Raw genomic sequence first — 27,808 nt, 5'->3', positions numbered from 1 at the left:
GTTTTAAGTGGATACCCTATAGACAAGAAGGGTCTTTTAAAAACGCAAATCGTAGCACTTAGGCTGTAAAATTTCCCATGGCTTTCTATTGATCTTGGGATGAAGTTCAAAGTCCTTAACAGCCAAAAAGGTCCATGTGACTAATGCCTGCCTTAATCGGTCACCTCTTCTAGGCTCACCCATCCCTTTCTTAAGGGTAGACATGTTCGTGAAGCGTGTACCCTATAAAACAAACATATACACAACAATGACCAATTATACTCAAGCTTTTTCTCTCTGCAGAAGTAACCCTCTGGAAAGAGTGGTCTGCTTTGATTATTTCCACTTCATCCACCCATCAATCCTGTAGTCTCAATTCTGACCTCAGCCCTTTTTGGTAAATGAAAACATCTGGATAACTGGTGAACTCTGAGTTGTCAAATCCAAGAGATAGCCATCCATTTCTAATCACTCTTGACCTCTTTGTGGGATCTGACATGATTTACTCCCCAATTCTCAAAACACTCCCCTTTCCTTGCCTTTCAGAACACCACTGGATTAGCTTCTTTCTCCTTGTTTTTAATTACTTGTGTCACCCCAGGTTTTGCCTCTCAGTTCTGACCCTGAGTGATCTTCTACTCCTGGAGATTCACCTACGCGCCTAACGATCTCCAGATCTCCAAATCTTCATCTGCGCCACTCTTTCAAGTGATATTTGGGTCCATGCTGCCGACCATCTATTGTGCGTTACCACCGTGATCAACCACAGCCACCTCCGTGTTGACATGCCCACTGTTACACCTTCCTTCCTTCAGAGTGTCGTCTACTCTGAAAGCTACTTTAAAAACTGGGTATCTAACAAATCTGTCTTCTTTTTTTTTAAGTTTATTTATTTATTTATTTATTTATTTATTTATTGAGAGAGAGAGAGAGAGAGAGAGAGAGAGAGAGAGAACCAGCAGAGGAAGGGCAAACAGAGGGGAACAAAGGACCCAAAGCAGGCTCCAAGCTGACAGCAGAAAGCCTGATACAGGGCGCAAACTCATGAACTGTGAGATCATGACCTGAGCCAAAGTCGGGCTCCAAACCGACTGAGCCACCCAGGCACCCCAACAAACCTGTCTTCTCCATCCACTCCATCCACTTTTTCAAGAAGGGCTTCTCTAAGTGGTATTAAGTTAAAAAATGTCCCAGGGGAATGATAAAAAGTGAGCTAAGTCAAAAAACCCTCTTCCCTATGAAAATATCATAAATTTTTTTCTTAAAACTCAAATAGATTCTCTCAAGGGTAGTGTTTCTCAGAGCTTTAATCTACTAATACGTATTAAGCCTCTTCAAGATCCGTGCTTGGGATGCAGCATTTCTCCCAAACTAGTCAGGCACTTTTGCTAAGAACACTAATTAGACAGCTACTAGAAATAGTACACAGCAAAACACAGTTTGGGTCTGCCAGTTACTAAATTTGAGGTCAACTTAAGCAGAACTCATAAAAACAGTGTCTCAAGGACCGATAAATGTGTAAGTTTCTATGCTGTGGGCAGGGGTAGGCAGCCCAGTTGCGCGAATGGGCTCGGAGCATCCCTTCTCAGAGGACTATTTAGGAGACGCTGAGTCTTCCTTCCACCTGTGCTAAATTACACAGTAATTTCCTGCTCTTTATTTTGATTAATAAATCAAATGAATTCATCAAATATTGATTAAACACCTGTTCCATACAAGACATTATGGTAGTTATTAAGGATACCAAGAAGGGCTGAACGTAGTTTTGTCCCTTCAGGGCTCAGTCTAGGGGGAAGCACATTTGTAAAAAATTTAATTAATGTGACAAAGTGCTATGAAAGAAGTATGTATTAATTTCTGTGAGAGCACAGGGGAAGAAATGATTTCCTTTTCTTGGAGAGATAAGAGAGGGAATCAGGAGACTTTTAAGTAGGTGGTTTATAGTCTCTTTGCCAACAAACAAAAAAAATAAGATACAACATATTACTAGTTTATAAATAAGAAATTGAGTTTATTATGGTTAAATTTATCTAAGTTCACAAAGCTGATGAGTAGCAAAACAAACTTGAACTAAGACTGGTCAGACAAGACTGAAGGAAGAGAAGGTAAGAAGCATGAAAAGATGAAAAGGTGTGTTTCATTGGGGAAAACAGAAGCACGGAGGTATGGCTGAGAGGGAACACCAGGTCTGTGCTCAGCTGGGGGCTGGGCAGGTTACCGGGGAGTAAGCGGTCTGAGAGGATTCCCTGCTTGCCAGCGGGCCTGTGACTGTTTCATGGGTGCTGACAGAAGCCAAGAGACTCACGGAGCAGCAAGTAAGCAGCATGAGCGTGACGACGGTCACCCTGCTCCTCCGGGGGCTTGACACGGACGCCCGCACATGTTGCACCACAGGGGAGGACTGTGGGTCATGGAGGGCAAGTGGCTTTCACACTTCTAGAGCAAGCTGAACCGATCCTGCTCTTTGCCCTGGGAGAAGACTGTCCCTCGAGGCTGTTAGTTGCAAACACAACCCTGAGAAATGGCCCAGGTAAAGGGTAGTCGGGGCCTTGCAGTTTTGGCATACTCAGTAAAAACACACAGGACATCAGGGAAGGTGGATTACCTCTCCCGATAGGGGATAGATATAAGAGAAATACACTTCACAAATTTCTATGTCTTTTGAATTCTTGACAAAGATGACTTTTTAATGAATTAGAATTTTTAATTACCCTGTGGTAAGTATGTGATTTACACAGGAACACTGAGGTGAAGCCCTTGCAACTCTTCTATCATGACCTTCTCCGTGTAATAATGTTTCAGGGCTCCTGGGCTTGAGTCCAAGGGCAGCAATGAAAACAGGCAATCCCACTGTCCTTTATCCTAATGATCCTGACTTTCCTGTAGCCCATCAAACACTTCGTGATCTGGCCCCTTCTTCTTTGGTGTCATAGGCTTTCTCCCCATTTGGAAAGGTCAGTTTTTGATCCTGAGCTACCATATGTAAAATGGTTCCTCACAGATCATCCCTGGAACTACTAAGGTGCTCTAAACTAACTTCGGAGCCAAGAATTATTTCTAAAGGTATCCCTGAATCAAAGGACCTAATCACGGCCATGTCTGTAAGGACAAATGGAACATCATTTCTCTCTTTACTACTGTGACAGTCTATTGGTCTTGTTTCCAGTTTTCTCTTTGTTGGAAGCCATGCTGCATACTGCTTCCAAGGTAGTGTTCCTAGAGAGAAATCTGAGAACACTACCCTTCTAAACTAGTTCACACTTTCAGATTCCAGATTCAAGAAGCCTAACTAAAACTGTCCTAAACCGAAACAGGAATGCATTGGAAGCATATTGAGACATCCCAAAGGACACTGAAGACAAAGGAGGGGCAGGGAACAAGATGGGCTAAAGAAAGGAAAATCAAGACTAGAATGTTTACAAATCTCTTACTCTGTGGCTTTAGTTTTTTCCTGCTGCACAGCAGCCTTCTTCAGATAGCAGAAAATATGACTGCCATATATCTTCCCTCCAAAGGGAGAAACTGACCCAACTCTCTTGGTTCCAAATTAAAAAACTCCAGGAAGAGGATCACCTGATAGAATTGGCAGTGTTTGTACTAATTATAAGGATGAGCTAGATGGGCGAAGGAAAAGGAAAAGGTCCTAGGAAAGCTGTTCAATTTATACACACAATCCCAGCAGTGTTTGATACACATCTTAGAACATCTTCCCAATGCTTACGGCAAAAGCTCAAACTCCCACATATTGCATTTAAATTTCTCAGTGATAGAATTCCTGCCTGCTTTTCTAGTTTCAGTCTCTTGATCTCCACTCTCTCCTAACTTGCCTCCCTGTTGGGAGAGGTAATCCACCTTCCCTGATGTCCTGTGTGTTTTTACTGAGTATGCCAAAACTGCAAGGCCCCGACTACCCTTTACCTGGGCCATTTCTCAGGGTTGTGTTTGCAACTAACAGCCTCGAGGGACAGTCTTCTCCCAGGGCAAAGAGCAGGATCGGTTCAGCTTGCTCTAGAAGTGTGAAAGCCACTTGCCCTCCATGACCCACAGTCCTCCCCTGTGGTGCAACATGTGCGGGCGTCCGTGTCAAGCCCCCGGAGGAGCAGGGTGACCGTCGTCACGCTCATGCTGCTTACTTGCTGCTCCGTGAGTCTCCTGGCTTCTGTCAGCACCCATGAAACAGTCACAGGCCCGCTGGCAAGCAGGGAATCCTCTCAGACCGCTCACCCCCTGGTAACCTGCCCAGCCCCCAGCTGAGCACAGACCTGGTGTTCCCTCTCAGCCATACCTCCGTGCTTCTGTTTTCCCCCTAATTTTACTCAAGGTTATCTACTATTGCTGGCACTTTGTGTACTTTGTTTTGGGGTACATTCATACATAAAGTGATACTCAAATATATATATGTATTTTGGAGGCTGCAGGCACATCAGGCTATAGTTTGCTTTTTCCTTTCATAAATGCTGTAAGTCATTTGTCCTAATGTTGGTTGGATAGCCTTCCTCTCCTGGTTTAAGTGTCCACATGGTTATCCATAATTTATCATTCAATAGATATTAACAGACATTTACATTACCTGCAAGTTTTTTCTGTGCAATGAAAATATACATATATAATATATTATAATATATATATATATATATATATGTTTAAATATATCCAATTAGTTTGTAGGAATACTTTCCTATAAATTGGAATCGCCAGGCAAAGGGCAACCAAAATTCAAATTTTGAGTGATAACTGCAGAATTCGCCCTGAATGTACAGCCAGTCTTCATCAGTCTTCCTGCTCAGTATTTGTAGATGAGAGTACACTATTTCCTCCAATCACAGGAGCATTAGATGTCACTATTTTTAATTTTGACAATGTGATATTCATAAGAAATTAGTTTTCCTTTGTTAATGTTGAGCTCAAGCATCGCCCATATCCTTATTAGTCATTTATATCATTTGAATTTCCTCTTTATGTTCTTTTTTCATTTCCCTGGAAATATTAGTGTCTTTGTTACCAATTTATAAGAGCTCATTTGTGATTAAAGATGCTAACCTTTTTGTAGCTGTGCATTAGAAATGAAATGCCATAGGGTTTTTTTTACCCCATTTATTTCCCTATGATGTTTATTTTTTTGATTACACACACAGGTTATATATTCAAATGTAATGTTTCTTTCTTTCTTTCTTTCTTTTTAAGAAAGGCAAAGGGAAATCACTGAAGGATTTAACACAAGAAATAAAGATGAGGGGCACCTGGGTGACTCAGTCAGTTAAGCATCTGATTCTTGATTTTGGCTCCGGTCAGGATCTCATGGTTTGTGAGATTGAGCCCCGCATTAGGCTCTGCCCAGAGCCTGCTTGGGATTCTCTCTCTCCCTCTGTCTCTCTCTGTCTCTCTGCCTCTCCCCCACTCACTCACACACTTTCTCTTTCTCTCTCAAAATAAATAAAGTAAAAAAACAAACAAACAAACAAAAACCTAAAGATCAGATTTGAGTTTTAGTGGGAAATCAGTTGGAAAGCAATTGGGAAGTGGACTGCTATGAACCAGGAGCCAATGTCAGCCAACTGGGTGATCCAGACATGAAAAGGCACTAGATAAAAGCACGGTAGTGGCCACAAGGGTGGATAGAGAAATTATAGGGGCGTTTGTGAAGGAGAATCTAGAGAATCTGGAAACTGATTGAGTTGGTGGACTGGGCTGGAATTTTAAAAATTAAGTGTTAATATGGGGTGTTATCAATTCAGTCACATTTCTAACTGAACCCTAAAGAGTTCAGCACCACCAACATTCCTCATAAAAGAGGTGAAGGGAGGGAAAGAAACAATTAATAAAAGCCTGATCACAAGGCAACTGAATGTGAGCGGAGAAATCATCACTGATTGGAACTTCCAAAAACATTTATAAATTAACTCCAGAACAGATTTATGTTTCTACATGTTTTAATTACAAATCAAATATCCTCTGAAAGCTCTAGGCTTAAATATTTAAAGTATATAAAGTTTTGTCATATAGGATCCTGTAAGGAGATAGATTGGTAATGTTAAATAGGATTATTTAAGAAAATAGTTGTAAAGGGGACGGTGTAGGAAGACTGTAAGAGATACTGCTGTTCTCCCTAGCTAGTAACTGTGGAGAAGCTGGTACTGCCTCTTAGGGGGCAGGACAATAACGTTATTTGCCAGAATCCCAAGAGAGTTATGAGCTGTGTGCTTAGATAAAGGGACGCAGGCAGTCTGCAGTGACTCTGCAAGGTGAGGCGGCCACAGCCCACCTGCCGGGTGTCTCCCCAGGCATTCCTTCCCACGGACTGCCAGAGGCAAGAATTCGTCCAGACACAAAGCAGAGTGGGGCGTCTACCTGAAGGGGCAGACAAATGCCAGCACACTGTACCTTTGTGTCTTTCACATGGCAGAAAACTTACGCCCAACACAGGGACACACAAAGACCCACCGGAACTACAAGCAAAAATGTGATAAAACGCAGCAAAGAATGAACTCCTACTTACTTGTTGAAATCAATTATATATGGTAGAAACTACCCCTGTTCACATTCACTCAGCATACATCCAGGAAAAGTACTTTCCTCTTAATCTTAATTCAATTAATTTAAATGACAATGGTTTGTAAAAGACTAGTCTTTTGCTCTTAAACTACATAACAGGAATAAACCCGATTTCACTGTAGGATTAAAGTATAAATAACAATTTATTAGCTAAAATAAGGAAGGAAAACATAGACTATGTCTCCAAGAAAACAAGATTAATAATACTATGAGCATGAGTGAGGGCAGAAAAATATTTGACAGTTTGGTATTTTATTACCATGAAGAGAAAGGGATTTCTATTATGATTTCTTTGCCTGTTCCCTGATCCAGCATAAAGAATTACTTAAATGTCTCAAAAAAGAATATCTGTAATAAAATTAACTATGTAGCATTTTGTACAGACTAGTACTGTTTAGTTTTTTCCCCATACCATGTGGCCCTCAAAACCCACTGAAAGGGAAGGAAAACCATTTTCTGAGAAGTTGAGTTGTTTGCTAAAGGTCCCATAGCTAATAAGTGATAGAGTCAAGACTAATTTATTCCAAAACTGAAAGTTCATTGTTATTCACTAAGATATGTGACAGTAATATGGGATAAATTATAAGTTAAAATGTCTGTTTTTTCCTGTTTGTTTTTCCCATGCCAACATTTCAATGCTTTGTCATACCAACTATTTTTCCTTGTTTTGCATTAAGACATCTCCAAAGATGAGTAGAATATTAAATAGTTAATAACCTGAAGCTTATTTGTGCCCCTAAACTTATAAAAGTAAAAAGAAGAGGTGCCTGGGTGGTTCAGTTGGTTAAGCGTTCAACTTTTAATTTCGGCTCAGGTCATGATCTCACTGTTCAGGAGATTGAGCCCACAATCTGTGCTGATGGTGCAGAGCCTGCTTGAGATTCTCTCTCTCCCTCTCTCTCTCTGCCCCTCCCCCAAACTCACTTTCTCTCTCTCTCTTAAAATAAACACCTTTTTTAAGTAAAATGTAGTTTTGTTTTGTAACTAAAGCTCTTAACTATACAAAAGGTATCCTCATACCTTTTACCTGACAAATAGCTCATGAACTCCTCACTCTTTCAATGTTATTCCTATTTCCTTTACCTTTTAAGTTGATAAAAAAAAAAAAAAAAAAAAACTTTGTTAAAAATGACTTTTCCCCCCAGAGTGGAATGTATTCTAAGCCTGGTGAGAACAGACCATTAATCTCTTCATTTTATTGACCTACTTCAGTTTCAGCTCATTAAACACAGACATTTTCAATGATCAAAAGAAAATGAGCCAAATGTAACTTGCTACAACCTTACTAAATAAGAGAGTTGTTAAAAAGTAAATAAATCTGAACAGGTAATTTAATATTGATAATATTCCATTTAAAGAATATATATGTAATGAACAAGGACATCCAGAAATAATGTTTACATTCCTTTGATCAACTGAAGGCAAAGTCTGTGCATGTTATCGGACTCCTTCTCAGTTCTTACCCTCTCCCAAAAAGAATATTGAAGAAATCGTGAACTAACGTCCCTTGAAACTGTAAGACAAAGAAAAGAAAAGCCTATGAGCTGTAAAAAGATAGCTGCAAAGATTAATTATATTGCCTATAAAGATTTATAAAAGCTAAAATAAATGTGGTTATCACAGCACAGAAGAAGAAAACTAGTAATTCAAACCCATTACCCTAATAAGAGTAATAAATTATAAAACAAGAAATGTTTACTAGGTTCTAAATATGACTGCATTTGAAACATATTTAAGTTCACAGCTGAACCATACCAAAATGTGCATGTCTCATTAGCAATGACTTAAATAATCCTTCTATTTAGGTACAATTTCCTAATACCTCTTGTGACACATCCTAAATAAATAACAAACTACACTTGATACAGAAAAAAATTTTTTTCTAAGATAGTAAAAGAGATCTAACGACTAGGTATTTCTAAAACAGGAATTGTTGGAAATACTTTGGAGACAGATTATACCTGCTACCATATATGGTTTTGTGGTTTAGCAGCAATTATTCGTTTGCTTGTTCTGAAAGGCTATGGCCTCTCTACTTGGTCTGCATGGAGTCTGGACCCCAAGCTGGGATCTTTTAATAAACAATCTTCCCAGCTCAGGAATAATTCCACAGACAAGTGAGATGTGCTTTACTGCCAACATGGAATTAACAAGGGTGGGAGGGTGGGAGATAGAAAAACTGAAATCATTTTCTAGTTCCTTACTATTAATTCCTCACAGAAAGGAAAACAAACAAACAAACAAAAAAACAGAAAAAAGAAAGAGAAAGAAATTAAATGAAACACAAACCAACCAATCCAGAGTCAAATATAAATTATATTTAGGCACATTTATTTTTCTCCATTCTCCCAAAAATAGATGAGTTAACGCTCTAAGTCAGATCAGTCACTGTCTACATGATATAAAAACTGCGTAAATTAATCCCTTAAATATTAAATAATCTTCCTTTCTTTGCAGGACATTTGAGGAAATCTTCTTCTGGACATTTGTTTGGCAATCATTTACTCTGTTTTCAAAAATGTTGGAGAATGCAAATAAAAACTCCTTTAAATTTAAATTTAAAAGGGCTGGGTCACTTTATAGAAAGTTATGGCAGAGGTACATAAGAAAATATTAACTCCTCGAAAATAACTTAACAACCCAACTGAGCCCAGGTCAGTATATTTTTTAAAAACTTCACCTTCTACATTTCTCATTCTATTAACATTAAGTATAGAACACGTAAGTAAACACAATGAATTGAGTCTGGTATGTAAGTACACATATGAGATTAATTCTACAAGTCAAAATTTATTTATGAATTTTAGGCTAATCACAGAACATTAAGATACGTCAATCACAGATCTCACTCTCAAATAGCCTATAGTCTAGCAGAGGAATATACTTAAAATTGGTATTACTGCTTTGAGTCCCTCTCTTACATTAGAAATAACTAAGTATTGATCTGTACATGGTGTGTTTGAGGATTTCAGGGCTGATTGATTCAAAGGCAGGACCTCCAGATGATAGTAGTAGACACTGAGTGGCACTTTGAATCTCTGCATGTGAAGGGATGTCCCTCACAGTACAAGACTTCCAGAGACAGCAGAGCAGGGCTACCACCCAGAAGCAGAAGAGGGCAAGGGAACTCCCAGGAGAGAGGGGAACAGGAGAAGGGGCTCACATAGCTCTGTGATACTACACAGCAGCAAATGGGAAGTCTCTGAGTCAGAGAGTTTCAAAGGGCAGCAGTGGCTTGGGGTCTGTTACAGCCCCCGAGTTTATTTTAGCTGTGGCTAGCAGATGTTGGGTGCAGTTTTGTGGAGTACGCAAAACAAGCAAGCTCTAATGGACTAAAAATATGCTTATCTGAGCTCTATTTAAAGCAAATGGATATGTAAAATTTTGAGTTTGGCACTGGAGGGCCTTGGGCTGATGGTTCCAATCTGATGTGATGAAGTAAAAAACACAGGGGTCAATCTTTAACCCATTTACACAACACCAGAAAACTTCATAAATATCATTATATAGAGATAGCGGAATCTTGGATGGACTGACCATCCATCTGTGGACTGACTTCTAGAGTTTAACTTAACAATCAGACAGGTTTGAGGCACCTGGGTGGCTCAGTCAAGTAAGCATGTGACTCTTGATTTCGGCTCAGGTCATGATCTCACAGGTTGTGGGATCGAGCCCCAAGTCCAACTCTGTGCTCACAGCATGGAGCCTGCTTGGGATTCTCTCTCTCTCTCTCTCTCTCTCTCTCTCTCTCTCTCTCTTTCTCTCTCCCGCCCCAAAAATAAATAAATAAACGTAAAGAAGAAAAAAGAATAAGAGAGGTTCAAAGGATGTAGCAATTTATTCAACAACTATTTCAATTTTTGTTCCATGTCAGGCACTGTTCTAGGCACCAGATATTCTTCACTGAATAAGACACCCAACAGTACTGGCTATCATCATTTACGGGGCCCCCGCAAAATTAGAATACAAGAGCCTTTGTTCAAACTTCAAGATGGCAAGAGCAGAACATTGAACCAAGCAGGGGGCCCTTCTGAGAGCGGGACCCTGTGTGACTGCAAAGGTCAGATGCCCATGAACCTGGCCTTGGTAGACATGTTCTCTATTCTCATCACACACACACAACCTAGCGGTGACAGAGCAACAGTACAGAATAAAGAAAAAATATATAGCGCCATGAAAGAAACAAAAGGATTTCTACAATAATAACTGGGGGAACATAGTTCAGTGAATCTTGAGAAACACCTCTCCAAAGAGTTGACTTTTCAGCAGAAACCTGAACCGGCCAGCTATATAACATATGTGCGTGAAGAAGCCATAGGTTGGACAGTTTATTCCAATGGTTCTCAACTAGGATGATTTTGCCTTCCGTGGGACATTTGGCAATGTCTAGAAACATTTTGGAGTGTCACAACTTGTGGGGAGAGGGGGAGGACGTTGCTACTGGCATCTAGAGGGTGAAGGTCAGGAAAGCTTCTAAACAACCCACAACATACAGGACTGTCCCCAATTCCCCACACAACAAAGAATTATGCAGCCCCAAATGTTAATGGTGTTGACAATGAACAACCTTAATTAGAATGAATGTAGATGATATACAAAGCCATAAGGGGGGTAAGAGTTTGTCACATTTACTTTTCATGTCTTTAGCCATGTGACTTTATGGTGGTGAATATCGGAAACCTATATTTACAACAAGGGAGAATTCAATTTATGGTACAGTGCAATACTATACTGTCACTAAAAAAAAGTACATATTTAGAAAGATGTTTAAGGGCATGGGAAGTACTGATATGCTTACAATGGTAACTAAGAAAAATAAAGTGATTCTACATTCTTTCAAAAAATATTTATACAATGGGGCACCTCGGATAAGTGTGGAGTACAGGTCATGATCTCGAGGTTTGTGAGTTTGAGCCCCACATAGAGCTCACTGCTGTCATCATGGAGCCTGCTTCAGATCCTCTGTCCCCTTCCCTCTCTGCTCCCCCCACCTTGCACCCTCTCAAAAATAAATAAATAAACATTTACAAAACTCTCTTAAAAATATTTATATCCAGAGCAGATGGCTGATGAGGGTGTTTAAAAGGGTAATACAAAAGGTTATCGGTGGTTATTTCTGGAGGGCAAATTTTGCTCTCTATGTATTTTTCAGTATTTTGAATTTTCAAGAGAATGTGCATTCTTTCATAAAAACATGAAAGTGCAAAATCTCATTCTCTCTCTATAAAAGTGCATTATACATTCAACTTACTTAACGGCCATATGTGAACTTGATACGGCTAATCAAAGACCTAGAGGGGATTATGCTAAGTGAAATAAGTCAGAGAAAGACAAACACTATATGATTTCAAATATATGTGAAATTTAAAAAACAAAACAAACAGACAAAACAACAGAATGCAGACTCATGCATATAGGAAACAAACTGTTGGTTACAAGAGTGGGGAGGAGTTGGGGGATGGATGAAAGAGGTAAAGGGGATTCAGATTCTTCAGCTATAAAATAAATAAGTCATGGGGATGTAATGTACAACATAGGGAATACAGTCAATACTACTGTAATAATTTTGTATGGTCACAGATGGTAACTAGACTTATTGTGGGGATCATTTCATAATATATAAAATACCAAATCACTATGATGTACACCTGAAACTAACAGGATATTGTGTGTCAATTATAGTTCAATAAAAAAGTGGGGTGCCTGGGTGGCTCAGTCAGTTGAGCATCTGACTTCAGCTCAGGCCATGATCTCACAGTTTGTGAGTATGAGCTCCCCCGTTGGGCTCTGTGTTGACAGCCTGGAGCCTGCTTCAGATTCTGTGTCTCCCTCTCTCTCTCTGCCCCTCCCCTACTAACATTCTTTCTCTCTCTCTCTCAAAAATGAATAAACATTTTAAAAAATTAAAATTAAAAAATTTAAATATTTAAATTAATTTTTAAAAGAAACAATAAGTGTTGGCAAGGATGTGGAGAAAAAGGAGCCCTCCTACACTATTGGTGGGAATGCAAACTGGTGCAGCCTCAATGGAAAACAGTGTGGTGGTTCCCCAAAAAATAAAAAATAGAACTATCTATGATCCAGTAATTGCACTACTGGGTATTTACCCAAAGAATACAAAAATACTACTCAAAGGGATATGTCATCCCTATGTTTATTACAGCATTATTTACAAGAGCCAAACTATGGAAGCCTAAGTGTTCATCAACAGATGAATGGATAAGAAGTGGTATATATATAGGGAATGCATGTGTGTGTGTGTGTACGTGTAATACACACACACACACACACACACACACACAATGGAATATTATTCAGCCAAAAAATGAATGAAATCTTACCATTTGCAACAACATGGATGGAGCTACAGGGTATTATCCTAAGTGAAATAAGCAAGTCAGAGAAAGACAAATACCATATGATTTCCCTCTTATGTGGAATTTAAGAAACAAAGGAGCAAAGGAAAAAAAAGAGAGAGAAACCAAGAAACAAACTCTTTTTTTTTTTTTTTTTTAGAGAGACAGGGTACAGGAGAGGGAGCAAAGGGAGAGACAGAGAATCCCGACAAGCTCCATACTCAGCACAGAGCCCAACATGGGGCTTGATCCCACAACCCTGGGATCATGACCTGAGCCAAAATCAAGAGTCAGATGCTCAACCAACTGAGCCACCCATGAGATCCAGACTCTTAACTATAAAGAACAAACTGATGGTTACCAAAGGGGAGGTGGGGACTAAGAGAACACTATCTTGGTGAGCGCTGAGTAATACATGGAATTGTTGAATTGTTACATTGCACACCTGAAACTAATACAACACTGTATGTTAACTACATTGGAATAAAAATAAAATAAATAATTTTAAAAGAATAGAATATAATAACTTTTTTAAAAAGCTGTCCTATCGGGGCACCTGGGTGGCTCAGTCGGTTAAGTGTTCAACTCTTGGGGCACCTGGGTGGCTCAGTCGGTTGGGCATCTGACTTCGGCTCAGGTCATGATCTCACAGTCCATGAGTTCGAGTCCCGGGTCGGGATCTGTGCTGACCGCTCAGAGCCTGGAGCCTGTTTCAGATTCTGTGTCTCCCTCTCTCTCTGACCCTCCCCCGTTCATGCTGTCTCTCTCTGTCTCAAAAATAAATAAACATTAAAAAAAAATTTTTTTTTTTTAAAAAGTGTTCAATTCTTGATTTTAGCTCAGGTCATGATCTTGCACTTCATGAGTTCAAACCACTATCTTCAGAGTCAGCTTGGGATTCTCTCTCTCTGCCCCTCCCCCTGCTTGCATGCTCACTCTCTCTAAATAAATAAATAAATAAATAAACAAACAAACAAACAAACAAACTTTAAAAAAAAAAAGCCGTCCTATTTATTGTGATTCATAGAAGAATGACTAATCAATTTAGGATGGTTTTAACAGAGACATTAGTGAAATTTGAAATTTCTAAAGCTGAAAAGAGGAAGAACTGAGGACACAATTGCTATTGTCTTTTCTTCTAGCTGAAGGTCAGGTTTTTACAAGAGAAAGGTAGATATGGAAAATGACTATTCTCTACTAAAAGTAAAGCTATTGTTACTTAACCAAGTAGGTCAGATATCACACCCACAGACAATCTGTTGCAATGAAGGATATGACCAAAGTCTCTCATGACCCCATTTTTACCAAAACAGGTTTATGGTTTCTTCAAGTTATACTGAGAGGCCGCTGATTTATGCATCATTTCTGCTTAGGAGAGGCATCTGCTGGAATTTTCCTTTTGGTGTTATACCAGTTAATAACAAAAACAAATGTTATAGACTTAGAAGGTGCTTTTATCAAACATAGAAAGTAAATTACACACACACACACACACACACACACACACAAGATAAAAATCCATATTCCAGAAAGTCTTGACAAGCTGGAAAGTGGATGGGGGAGGATAGAAAAATTATAAAATGTTATTCTTAAGTTCTCCAAATTGAGCCCCTCCTAAAGCCAATTATACAAATACAGGATGTTGGACACTTGGCAGAAAGGAACTTAAAATGTGGCAGGAAGGATGGGGACACACACAACACTTATATTTTCTGGTAAGAGGACTATGACGAACAACGGTGTGATTAGCACAATTCAAGCCCCTAGTGCACAGTCATTCTCTGTAGCCTTAAAGTAAAAACTCAGACTCACTGTCCTACCATTATGCTTCACTAAAGGCCCAGATAAACATGACACACGTGATTCTCATGACCATCAAAGCATACACTAGATTTTGCAGAGGAGAAAGTGACAAGCCGCCCTAACACTTGAACTAAGTTCATGTTTACAAGCCAACACAGACAACATGAACAGAATCACCCCGCAGTGATGAGACAGGGCCACCTGAGACCTGTGGTGGAGAAGCAGAGACACAGGGACACTCTGCAGCCTCACAAATGACTGAACATCCCCTCTTTTGATCAACAAGACTGACTGCTGCTTCTTCAATCATGGCGACTACCCCCACCTTCATCTTCCCAACGCCTAAGCAAGTTATCAAGACACCCAATTCCTGAACTGCCCCGCTCCATTAAACCATCCATGAGATCACCCAGCACAAGCTCAAATCTTAGAAAAAGCCCCTTCCTGTCTGCCCTCTACCCATGACACCCACGATTCCTACAATGAGTGATAGTCCTTGCTGCAGCAAGCAAAATGAGCCAAATTTGTTTGAGTACAGGGTGGTTTCTGGTGGGTTTTGGTGAATGGGCTTCAACACGGGGCGATCCTGATATTAATAATCTGCCCCAACATCAGAACCTGGGTTCCTTCTATGGCTTTGGAAATCTTATCAACACAACTATGTTGTTCAAGCAGCAAAAAAAGGTTAAATTCATGAGATACAAGTCTTAATTTCAGATTACTGTCCACGAATGACTATGGCCACCAGCCATCTAGTATATAAATCCTTAAACCATCCTGTGTGCACTACTTCACCTCCCTGAATACAGACAGCAGAGCCGTGGCTGTGGTAGTGGAGGCCGTGGCTGTGGGGTGCTGCAGCCAGCAGTAGCACAGTTTTGTTTCCTAGACTTTCCATTAGTTCATGGAAATATATAGATACAAATACAGATATATAGATACATAGATATAGATATGTTTTCCATAACATAATAAAAATCATTTCAGATAGGTTTCTTTCTTAGAGCTTCCATTAGCTCATGAGAAGAAACAAGAGAGTCACTATAATCTAATAAATACCATTTTGAATAGAAATATATTTCCTAGGGTGCCCGGGTGGCTCAGTCCATTAGGTGTCTGGCTCTTGAGTGCAGTTCTGGTCCTGATCTCACCAATGGAGCCCTGCTGCTTGGGATTCTCTCTCCCTCTCTCTCTCTGCCCCTCCCCCAGCCACATGTGTGCTAGTGTGTTCTCTCTCTCTCTCTCTCTCTCTCTCTCTCTCTCAAAATAAATAAGTAAACTTAAAAAAAATAAGCATAGATATAAAATAGCTGAATAATCTTATTTAAAAAACAAAGGTATTTCCCAATTTTAGAAATACTCATTTGTGGCCAAAAAAAAAAACCTAGTTAATATAAAAAACATCTTCTGTTACACAGAGATCTAAAACTAAAATTTCACCCTTAAAGCCCAAGTCTAGTTAAAATCATGACACTAAATTAAAAAACTGTAGTGACAACAACACATTTTGTGAGCACTTCCTATGTGCCTGGAGTTGTGCTATCTTATACACACACACACACACACACACACACACACATTATTTCATTCCGTGTATGCAACAACTCTTCAAGAACTAAGATTCCCAGGGCACCTGGGTGGCTCAGTCAGCTAAGCGTCAGACTCATGATTTCGGCTCAGGTCATGATCTCAAAGTTCATGGGATTAAGCCCCAAGTCGGGCTCTGCACTGACAGTGCTGAGCTTGCTTGGGACTCTCTCTGCCCCTCCCCTACTCACGCTCACTCTCTCTCAAAATAAATAAATAAACATTAAAAAAAAAAAAACTAAGATTCCCATCTTGTAGATGACAAAACAGAGGTTCAAGGATAAGCAATTAACCTAGGCCCACCACTACACGTGGGAGATCCAAGTTTCGAAACCCAATGTCTATAATTCCAAACTCTGAGGTTACCAGGTAGATTGTTTCTCTTGCGTGTGAAAAGGAATCAACACTGTGCCTGAAACAATTATAAGACTAAATCATGATGAAAGCAGTTTAAAAAATAAAACTACACAGCACTAAAGTGTCCTGTAGTATTAAATTTTCATTTTGCCACATCAAGTTTATTTTTATTATCCCATTTATAACCAAAAGTTACCAAGAAAAAGTTCTTTCACAAACCACTCCTTGTACCAATGAACATCCACTGTTCAAAAAGCAGTTGGTATATAAATTACCTGAAGGTAGTCTTGGATTTTTTTATAAGCTTCTCCTTTCTGAAATACCTTCTTAAAAGGGGAAATAATGCATGTGGGAAGAGAATTTCAATGTAAAAGCATTATCCCTCCTCCCCAGTAAATAAAATGAAAATCAAAGGACCTTTAAAAGACACTTTCACTAAGTTTGTTTGTTTGTTTTTTTTTCTGAATAAAATAAACAAGAGCAAAGGGCACCTTGACTACTACTTAGGAAATAAAATCAGAACACAGGGAAATCTGTAATTCTAATCACATTTACATCTTCTCTCCTTTTTTACATTTCTCATCCAACATTCTTAGGAGCTCAATAGGCTTAAAAGAATTGGAGCAGAGTAAAGAACAAAGGTGAGGAGAATCTGAGAAACAACTTGAATGGCTGTTCTCACCATTTTAATAATTTCAAATTGGGTAACATAGTTTTCAGAAGATGTAAAAGTCGCAAATATAGGAAGAAACTAAAAAGTTGTTCTACCTGCTATTATTATAAAAATGGCATTTGGGCTAGACATCTCAGAAATTAACCACTTGTGGACAGTAAATGAAGAAAGCACTAAAAAAAGATTAACTTTCAAAAAAAATGAGTATCAAATTGAAATGTACCAGCTTTAGTGAGTGAAAGCCCATGTGCCAAATAAACACATTTATTACAAGGAATATTAACATTTGTATTCTTACATGGAAATGACTACTTATATTAACTATTGTTTTCTCCTGAGCTTGAGGACACTGTTAGAAAATCGGATACCCAGCTGTTATACTCAATTACGCTAAACGTTACAGATCATACATAAATACAAAAATAAGGAAAAGCAGTTATGAAGCATGTAGTACGTGTGCTTTACTCAGTTTGGGAATGAGTTTGTTATAGCGGGAGAGAAGTAGCAATGTCAAAAGAAATAGTTTAATATTTCATTTACCTATTCAAATAAAACAATGGCTAACAATTTGGAGACAAGAATGTTTTAATCAAGATGATTCTAATTCAAAATAATACTTTCATGTGACTTTTTCTTAATGCAATTATGAAAGGAATTTAGCCCTTCTTCCCGCCAGCAACACTGATGTCCCCAAGAGTGTAACCCTGAACAGCCCCCGGCATCTGTACTGCTAGGATTCCTCCATCTCATTAAGCCACAGATGAAGAAATGTACTAGCAATGGGGAAACAATCCAGAATGGCTCAGAAAAGAAGGTGCTTGCCATCCTGGCTCTTTTTTTTGGCGGGGGGGGGGGGGGGGGGGGGGGGGTCATATGTATCAAATGCAAATAAGGACACCATTTCCTTCTCTATAAGGCACAGCTTCAGTTTCCCCTCACATCCCCGTTACAAGGTATGCCAGTGATTGATACTCTAGAAACTTCCTCTTCAAAAGACATGAAATACACAAAGTTCTAGGAATGTAACAGCTAATCAATGTGTTGCATTCAGCAGGTACCAGGAATACTGAGACATTAAGAAGGGCGGTGAAATCAAGGCCTTTACTGGGGAGCTGTCAACGTTTCCTGAACATATCAGCCAAAATTAAGGCATTTGGGGAACAAAATCTAATAATGCAGGTGACGGTTTCATAAGCTCCAGCCTTCGCCCTATCCCCCTCCACCAACACAAAGACCCACTTCAGCAGTATTAGCTACTGATACCTGAGGTTTAGCTTTTTTTTTTTTAATAAAAAGAATGCACTGAAATACGAGAATGGGCTTATAAGGGGATACTATTGTTTGAGGAAAGAACTGCCCTAAGCTGAGAATATCAACTATTTTGTTTCAAGTAGTATAGAAAAAGCACCTTGTACTGAACAGGCATTCAAAAAATACTTGAAATATTTCAAATATAAAAGACTGGTCATGTAAACTAAAATGGACTTAGGGTTCCCCAATGCCCAGATTTTCCTTGCAGGATGAGGGGTGAACTGAGTTCACAAACAGCAAAGCAATAAAGCAAAATAGTTACAGTTCCACCCATAGCGCTAAGAGCAAGTCGCTTCACCCTGAAAACATAGCCAGGGGACGTATTTTAGAACCAAGCATCCTCCATAAATTCTTTATTCAACCCATAAACTCACGGCACTCGTCTGCGTCTTGCCTTCATAGGCAGGGTGCATTGCTCCAGTAAAATCGTAGCTTCAGACACCTACTATTGCATTTGACAGCTAAGACCTGATCTTCCAAACTAAAGGTAAACTGGAAATCCCAGCAGCAGAGGGAAATCTGCGCGGTACGGGTGGGGAGCAGGGGGTAAAGGTGCAGGCAAACAGCCTTACAAGAAGCAGACTCTGCACTGGCTACACTCAAGGTATTCTTTCCTCTTCAATCTCTGGTATGTGTCTCATCCATGTTTAGTGACTTCCTGATACATTCAGTTTTGATCGCCTGTTGCCGTCACATCTTTCAGGCGTCGACACTACCCAGTCGTCTGAGAGACACACTGGGTACTTAGTGCAGGTTCCCCCAAGGAGGGCTCGGTGCCAGGGCACAGAGGCAGCTAAGGGTCACGCCTGTGCAGGTGTACAGGGTCCGAGTCCTAATTAAAGAGGAGACGGCTGCCCTTCTCAATGTCCCATACTCCAGCAAAGGAGAAGAACACCGGTTTGTATTTTTAGTAGCAAACTTGGAGCGACCAAGCCAACTTGGTCCACCGGAGACAGCAGCAAACCGAGGCCCCCCGGCGGGGCAGTGGTGAAATTCCCACTCGGAACAGAAACGCAGGCCGCGCTGCCCCAGCTTTGCTGACCTCTCGCAACGCACCAGCAGAGACTACGGGAACCAGCGCGGGCGGCAAACGCCCAGAGCCCAGCTTAGCCGCAGGCGTAGTCTGGGTGTCCCCGCAGCTGCGCTGCGCTGCGCTGCGCTCGGGATGTTCACGCCGAGCTTATCACCCCCTCGCCCCTCCCCGAGGCCTCCCCCGGATTCACCTTGCCCGGCCGGAGTGCCTGAAAGGTCATCTTCCCACGAAGGGCCACCCCCAGAGGCTGAGGAGCGCGGGCTCTGAGCTCAGGACGCCCCCGGCCCTCGCCCCGGCGCGCCGCCCAGCGCTGGCGCGCCGCCCAGAGCCTGCCCGCCGCGCCTTACCTGCCCGCGGCGAATCCGGCAGCCCCTTGACAGCTCCCACCAGGCGCCACTGGAAAAGTTTCCGAACTTCTTCGCAGCTCTGCACGCCCTCGCTCCGAGTAGACCCAACGAGAGCCAGAAGGAGGAGACAGCAACATCCCGCGCGCCAGGTCTGTGCATCCATCATCAGTGTCCTAGTCGCCCCTTCCCACGTAGTGGACCCAACTGTCCCCGCGCGCCTTGCGTTGCAGGCGCTGGAAAACGCTCGGCGGTCGCGGTTCTCAAAAGGTGCAATCTGGCGGCAGAGGTTCCGGGGCTGTTCTGGGACACCGGCTTCACCTGGTGGCACTTGGCTTTCTCCGGAGGAGCTCGGAGGCTGAGATACGAGTTCTCGAGCAGAGCGCCGCCAGGTCTCCCTATCCGGCGGGAGAGAGTTGGCGCTGTACCACTGAGGAAAACGCCTGAAGCCCACAGAGCCCGCGAGCATCTGGCTCCGGCCGCCGCCGGGGTTGCCGCGGGCTCAGCCAGGAACAGCCAACCTGAGACGCGCTCGCCTGCCGCGCTCTGCGGGCAAGCCCCGCCCCTGCACGTTCCGCCCCGCCCCAGGTTCCGCCCCACGCCCCGCCCCTTGCGCGCGGCCGCAGGCCGCACCCGCCTTTCCTCTGTCAATGCCGGCCCACGCGGGGCCGACCTCAGAGCGGCGCTGCCTGCAGCAAGGAAGCAAATAAAACGAAACGCGGGCCGCGTTCTCCCAGGCCTTTCCATGGAACAACGGTCTGATGAAAAAAAGAGCGAATGTGGGAAGAGGCTCAGAGAAGATAAGAAATGAGGAACACCAACTGGAAGTACGATGAAATATTTGACTATAAGTCAAGGTCTTCAGTACATGGGAATTTGTATCGAAATTGCGCAAAATGGGATCTAGGTACAGTACAAAAGGCAAAAACTTTACAGTTGAGATCCCAATTGAAGACTTGATAGCATTTATAAGGTTTTAAGAGTGTACATGAGAATTGGTTTATGTTACTACTTTAGAACATTTTTCTGTAACATTAGCTATGATTCCCTGAAAGAATTTAGAAGTCGTAAAAATTACATTCAGACCTTATCAGGTTCTTATCATCACAGTAAAGTCCAGTTTATTCTCTCATCAACCTTTAGCATCGTATTTTACTTCATTACTTTGTATCCATATGGGCCCTCTGCGCTTTATCACTTCTGGAATTGTTTTAAAACATTTTTCAAAGAACTTCTAAGATAAGAGTGCTTAGGGGAGATTCTAAAAAGAAAGATAGAAAAATGAAGACTTTAAGTGATTTAAAAATAACAAAGGAATTTTGTCAATTTACAACTTAAAGAAAGAATGCATTAGAAAGCAGAAACCAATGGGTCATGTGCATTTTCTGAATGTGATTGACTCAGTGCTAAGCCTGTGAGTGACAAGTGTCTCTTCATCTACAAGCATCTGAAGGTGGTACTCCTCCAGTAAAACAAAAGTACTTAAAAGCATCAGGCAGGGGGGGCTATGAATGCCTCTGCCACTTAAAGGGAATTTAATCTCAAATTTGAACCCTTGCCAAGAGATAGAGATGAATAATTTTAAGCCGTAGTTAAGTGTCATGGGACTTTTAATGACCATTTGATATCAAAGGCAGCACTTTCAAGCAGTAGATTGCTTGCTTTAAAACCATTCCAGGGAAATGGCTGAAATACTTCTTCAGTAAAATAGTGCTCACTTGGCTTTTGACATCAATTGCATGAATAGTAGTTTTTTGTGTGTTTTTTGGAGAAGCTCTCTTAATAGATGAGAATTGAAAAAAAAAATAGCTGCTTTTAAATTCAAGTACTTCAAGCAAAGCTTTATATATGTATCCTGAGTGGGGCAGGGGGGGAATTTCCCCATGAATTCCTTCGTCTCTAGACACCAAGCATGGAAAGGTGGCTTGGAAGTCAGCTATATATGTATCTACGAGAAGAACAAGAAGAATGACCATGAGGACGTGTATAGTGGGTGACAGACAATATTCTCAGGGCTTTTTATGGATACCAATTCATTCATTGACTCTTTAGGACAACCCTGTAAAGTAGTTACTATTTTTGTTGTTTTACAGGTGAGGAAACAGAGGTGAAGTGGCTTGTCCTAGGCCAACATGGCTGTTAAGGAGCAGAGCCAGGAATCAAACAGGGAATACAGAACAGGTGCTATTAACCTCAGACTCTCGGCTACTCAGTGCCAAAGAACCTATTGGGTTACATTCAGTAACACCAAAGACAGTTTCCTAATTTATCAGATTTTGCAGTAATAATTATATATAATTTTCATCTATGGAATTTTATTCTACTAGAATTCCTTCTGTGTCAATATAAGGGTAATAAATCCCCAGGTTTTCCCAAAACTTCTTTTTTCCCTACCAAGGTCTCTCCTTGATAGATTTGATCATCATAGAGCATTAGCATTAAAAGAATTCTTAGCGATTACCTGGTCCAATTCACTCACTTGGAATTTCTAAAACAATTTGTCTTGCAAGGGTAAAATCGCAAACACAACTGAGAATTATTGATGGTTCAGTGAAAACTAATCAACTAACAAATATTGAACACATATTAAATGTAAAAAAATAAACCACTGTGCATAATAGGGATTATAGAGACGCAAGCAAGTTCTCTGTGTTTTTACCATTTATTTCAACAAAACAAGTAGGTGGGAAGTGATATAAAGAAATGGAGTAGGGGCTAATGAGCAAATAAATATATTTAGTCCATATTAAATGTGCCCAATTACAAAAAAATAAACATTTGTTTCTACTTCTTACTCCCTATTGCCACCACACTAAGCCAAGTGGCTTCAAAGGGTTTTCCTAGCAGTATCCTTATGCCAGGCGCTCAAACAGTATGTGCTGGCTCTGCTGTGAAGCTTTCAGGATGAGTTTCCTTCTTCTGACTAGAATGCAATGCCAAAAAAAAAAAAAAAAAAAGAATGCAATGCCAAAGTGCCTTTTCTATGAACATTCTAGAACAACCTCTACATACCGTACTAAAACTAATCTTTTGTTCAATTTACCTCTAAATATTACGGATGAAGCTAGAGAGGAATTTCCATATTTTGATAGCGATAATGTCTCATTTTTCAAAAGTTATTCAATAAACATTTATCGAATGCCTCTTATCTAATAGGCATATGTTTTGCTTTTGAAAGACCAATAAATACCATTAGACAGGAGAATCTTTAAACGGTCATTATGGAAAACACACCTTTGTATCTTCTAAATGCAAAGCTTCTGAGTAGCCATTTAAAATGTGTCAAGACCTTGTCAAGAGAAATGAAGAACCTCTAGTGTGATTTAGGTGATAATATCACAGTACCCTCAGCCTTGACTACTGCTTTAGGCTAAGACTGGCCACTGGTTAGCTCACCTCCAGAAGCTGGTTGGGTGACTTATATACCCAATCAATAATAATAGCTAATACTTATTAAGCACTTACAGGTATTATTTCATTCAACATTTCAACCACCCCACGAGATAGTTACGTTACATTACTAATAGGGAAACAGAAGTACAAAGAGATTAAATAACCTTCCAGAAGCCACAGATCTGCTAAGAGCCCAAACGTAAGGCAGGTATGCCAAGTTCTGCACTCCCTTAGCCATTACACCCTATTGCCTCTGACAAAACAGGTTCCTGTTTCTGGCTCCTTGACTCAACCTACCATATAAGGCACTGGTACTTAATGCTGTTCCTTGTGTACAGCCAGCTTGATCTCATCTTTATAGAGGTCCAGAGACCCAAAAGTGGCTCTGACACTGACCCCAAAAGCGCCTTCCTCAGTAGATGGCTGAGGTACTACTTGCTCCTCCTTTGTTCCTCCACAAAACTTTCAGTCGTGAGAATGGTATTGTCAGGACTAAAATTTCATGTGTTGCCTCGACATCTTTGAGCCTTGTAGGGTCCCAAAGGCTTAGACATGAGTTCTGCTGTTGCCAGATATGATCTCCCCACCCACCACCAGCAAGAAAGGCTCTGACCCTGGCTAACTCCCCCGTCAGCCAGACCAGCTCCATCCCACCTTATCTTCAACCTAACAGATCTCCCTTTGTCCTTCCTGGAGAACCAAAGGTCACCTCACCCTCCTGTCTGTCAAGCCTGCCTCCCACAGGTTCACTCTGCTCTCAGGTACTTCTGGGGCCCTGAGTGCTTTGTGGTGTTCTCTTCCCCTGGACTATGAGTATACGTGACTAATAAGCTGCTGTGAATCTTACCTGTCCATTGTCACGTGTTGGACCATCTCAAAGTACGGGCTCAATAGGAGGTGGTTAGAACAAGAAAATCCCCGATACATGTGCTTTCACTTAGGTATTGCCAAACAATCCTGACTTTTTTTCTTGCCCTACCTTCTACCTCTCCCAAATGAAGGCCCTATTCCCCTAGCTGCCCCGCTAAAGGAAGCCAAATTGGAGGTCAGTAAGGAATTTCTGCTGCCAAGTAACCAGAAGGAAATTGAAGGATTCTCCCCGACACCTTCCCCGTTTCAGAGCAATGATTGAGAAAAAGCTGCCTGCAAGAGATTCTCATAACAGAGTACGAAATTCCATAAAATACCCAAAACCAGACACTACATTGAGATTTACATGGAAATCAGAAACACATTTTCCAGCAAAGTCTTTCTAAAATATGTATTTACTGCTAATGTATATTTCCAATTTGAAAATTCTCATCTTCTAATCACATTTGTTCATGACTTTGAAATACATTAGATGCACTTACAGCATTATCTCCTAGTAATTATGCTTTAAGGCAAAAACAACATACCTCTTTCACAAAAGGCATTATATAAATAAATTGTTCCTGTATGGAAATTCTAAAGTATTTTAAACTGTATTTAATGTTATAGGTTTTGTCTCAATTTCTGATGAATGACATTTTATTTCTTTATTTTAGAGAATTTAGTGAGAAATAAAAATATTAGTTGCTTTCTAAACAAGAATGAAAGTACTAGTAAAGACACTAAGAAGCCAGGAACACTCGATGAGTTTATTAAACCAAATTCCTTTAAATAACTTTCTTCTAGTCTGTATTCAAGAATATGAAAACAGTGCCCTTCAGAGTTGTGATATATAGTAAATCTGTAAATTATAAGACATTATAATGAAAATAGGTACAGTACATATTTCTCTCATCTTCAGATTTATATTTTGCACCATTCAAAACAGCCCCAACTATTTGTGGTTTCCAAATAGAGCAAAACTCACATTCAAAGTTCAATCCCACCATTAATTAAACCAATACTTAAGGAAAGGCAATCGCGTGAACAAATAAATTCAGTTGTTACCTGTATGGAATATATAACATTCCTGCTTAAATAATGTTTTCAGGAATTGCAAAACAAAAACCCCAACTTTAAACCCGTCTATTGCTGGTTGCTTAATGTGAGAAGTGGCCACAAGTGTTTATCTGCCTGGTTAGCAGCCTTGTGAGGTCACAGAGCCTGCAGGCTTGCCTCCACCCTCTAGGCACCGAGTACACATTCTACGTTTCCTGCACCTTTAGTGAATGAATCTGCCCTCTGTAAGTGTGACATTCTCCTGTGTCCTGCATTAATTTGATCAGAATTCTTTGATTATTTTTTAAGCAGCAGTCAACCTTCTAACTTCAACTTAATTGCTAAATTTTTATATTATTTTCAAGGTGGCAAATATCACCATAGGATGGAATAGCATCAACAAACATTTTGAAAACCAGGTTATAACTTCCCAACTAAAATTATGTATAGATCATTGTATCGTCAAGCATTTGACTTTCAATAACTCTCCGACGTCTGTTTCACTTCTTATCATTTACTTTTCTATGACAAAAATGTGAGGTGGATAGCTTTAAATTTTAATGTTGCCACCAAATTAATTATTTAATCAAGAGTTAAAGAATTATTTTCTTAATTGTTTTCCTACAACTTTTGATATTACAATATCTTAAATATTAATACCTTTAGAGCAGATGAATTTTTTAAATTCTTTTCTTTTTAATTATTTTTTAAGTTTATTTATTTTGAGAGAGAGAGAACGCAATTGGGAAAGGGGCAGAGAGAGAGAGAGAGAGAATCTCAAGCAGACTCTGCACCACCAGCTCAGAGCCTAATGTGGGGCTCAAACTCACCAACCGTGAGATGATGCCCTGAGCTGAGGTTGGACGCTCAACCAATTAAGCCATCCAAGCACCCCCTGATCAGATGAATTTTAATACTATGTATCAAATATTCTCCAGAATGATTATTCATCATTTGTATCATCTTGGGCAAGTTGTTAAATCACTCTGACACTTTCTTTCCTTATTATGTAAAATGCGGGGAAAGTATAATAACTATGTTATGATGTTATTGAGAGGGTTAACTGAGATAACACATGTGAAGTGTTATGTACAATTCTTAGTTCATATCATCACTCAGTAAATAGACATTATTATTCTTCTCCATTGGAAAAAATGCTCATCACTAATTCCTGATCTATTAGTTACATCTTAGATGTAATTGGCATAATAAATCTGCTCCTCTGAATTAAACAACAATTCAAAGCTAAAATCTTTTGCCCTCTCTGTATTCATTGTATGGTTTCTTCATATTATTTAGCGTTTATGCAAATATCAATTTTTTTTGAACAATGGAAAAAAATGAGCATTATCTCAACTTGTGTAGGGACAGAAGAATCTAAGTTGCCCAAGGTCATGAGCTAAAAGTCATTTTTAAAGGAAAGAGTCAATCCTGTCTGAACATAATGAGCACTTAGAGCAAGAACTAGAGACTAATTATCATCAGCTTTTTAAGATGCAAAGTGTAGACACTCTACTAATGATAAAGCCTCATAATTGATAATTATCTTTGATTAACGTGTAGGAAGTTCTTCCAGCAGCTTTCAATGCTGTGTACCATTGTCGTAATTGATCTTTAATTCTTCCATCTACAGATTCCTCTTATCTTATGTTTGATCTTTGCTATCTATAAATAAGGTCCATGCATTAACTATTAACTATTATTAACTATCCCTAGATGTGATAGTACTTTACAAATGTCTTTGCAATTTAATTAGCATTCAGCCTAATTCTTTATATTTGCATATGAAAAGGTACAAGCAGTTCATGCTCTCAGGCAGAGAGGAGAAATCCCTTGCTCTGACCACTTTTGAATTCACTTGATCCAGATTTTGTGAGGAGAGAGAACAATTCTCTCTCTGGATGTGTCTGGGGACACTTTACATAATTGCCAGCCTCTCCTGGAGGAGAAATTGTATTCTGATCCTCTCTATCTTGGGGGGAAAAAACTCCATCTGAGCTGTTTCCTATATATCATTCTAGTTTTTCCTCACTCTCCTTTTTCTGTCCATATTCTCAAATCATCTTGTAACTGCTCTCCTGATGTTCATAAATCACCCTCATCCAACACCTAGTGGCCAATTTTATGCATATATCCGCTGAACCTGACATTGCCAAACACCATCTCTCTGAAGACTCTAACTTCTTCAGCTTTCCTGACAACGCACTGTCCTCCTCCTCCTGGCTCTCCAGTATCTGTTTCTCTATTGTTTTGCCTGTTTCTCCCCTTTCTCCTACTTCCTAATGCTTAGTTTCTCCCAAAGCTTCCACCTTTATGCTCCCTCTTTATTCCCTACATATCTCTAGGAGGATGTGCTGGATTGAAGTGTCCTCTAAAATTCTCCATAGAACCTCAGAATGTGACTTTATTTGAAAATAGGGTCTTTGCAGATGTAAAAAGCCTTAACGAAGGCTCTTGAGATGAACTTGTCTTGGAGTTAGGGTGAGCCCTATATCCAGTGAGTGCCATCCTT

General features: G+C 40.2%; 1 protein-coding gene across 1 annotated transcript in view; it reads right to left on the bottom strand.

Annotated features, from left to right (window-relative positions):
- Positions 1-20,535, bottom strand: part of GPC5 (glypican 5) — a 682,923-nt gene extending 662,388 nt beyond the window's left edge. The window contains exon 1 of the mRNA XM_027065090.2: positions 19,999-20,535. Within this exon, the coding sequence (XP_026920891.2) occupies positions 19,999-20,464 (466 nt within the window). The 5' untranslated portion in view covers positions 20,465-20,535. The remainder of the gene's footprint in view (positions 1-19,998) is intronic.
- Between the last annotated feature and the right edge of the window lie 7,273 nt (positions 20,536-27,808).

Source organism: Acinonyx jubatus, chromosome A1, assembly GCF_027475565.1.
Source record: "Acinonyx jubatus isolate Ajub_Pintada_27869175 chromosome A1, VMU_Ajub_asm_v1.0, whole genome shotgun sequence".
NCBI lineage: Eukaryota > Metazoa > Chordata > Mammalia > Carnivora > Felidae > Acinonyx > Acinonyx jubatus.
This window is presented reverse-complemented; position numbering and strand designations above follow the sequence as displayed.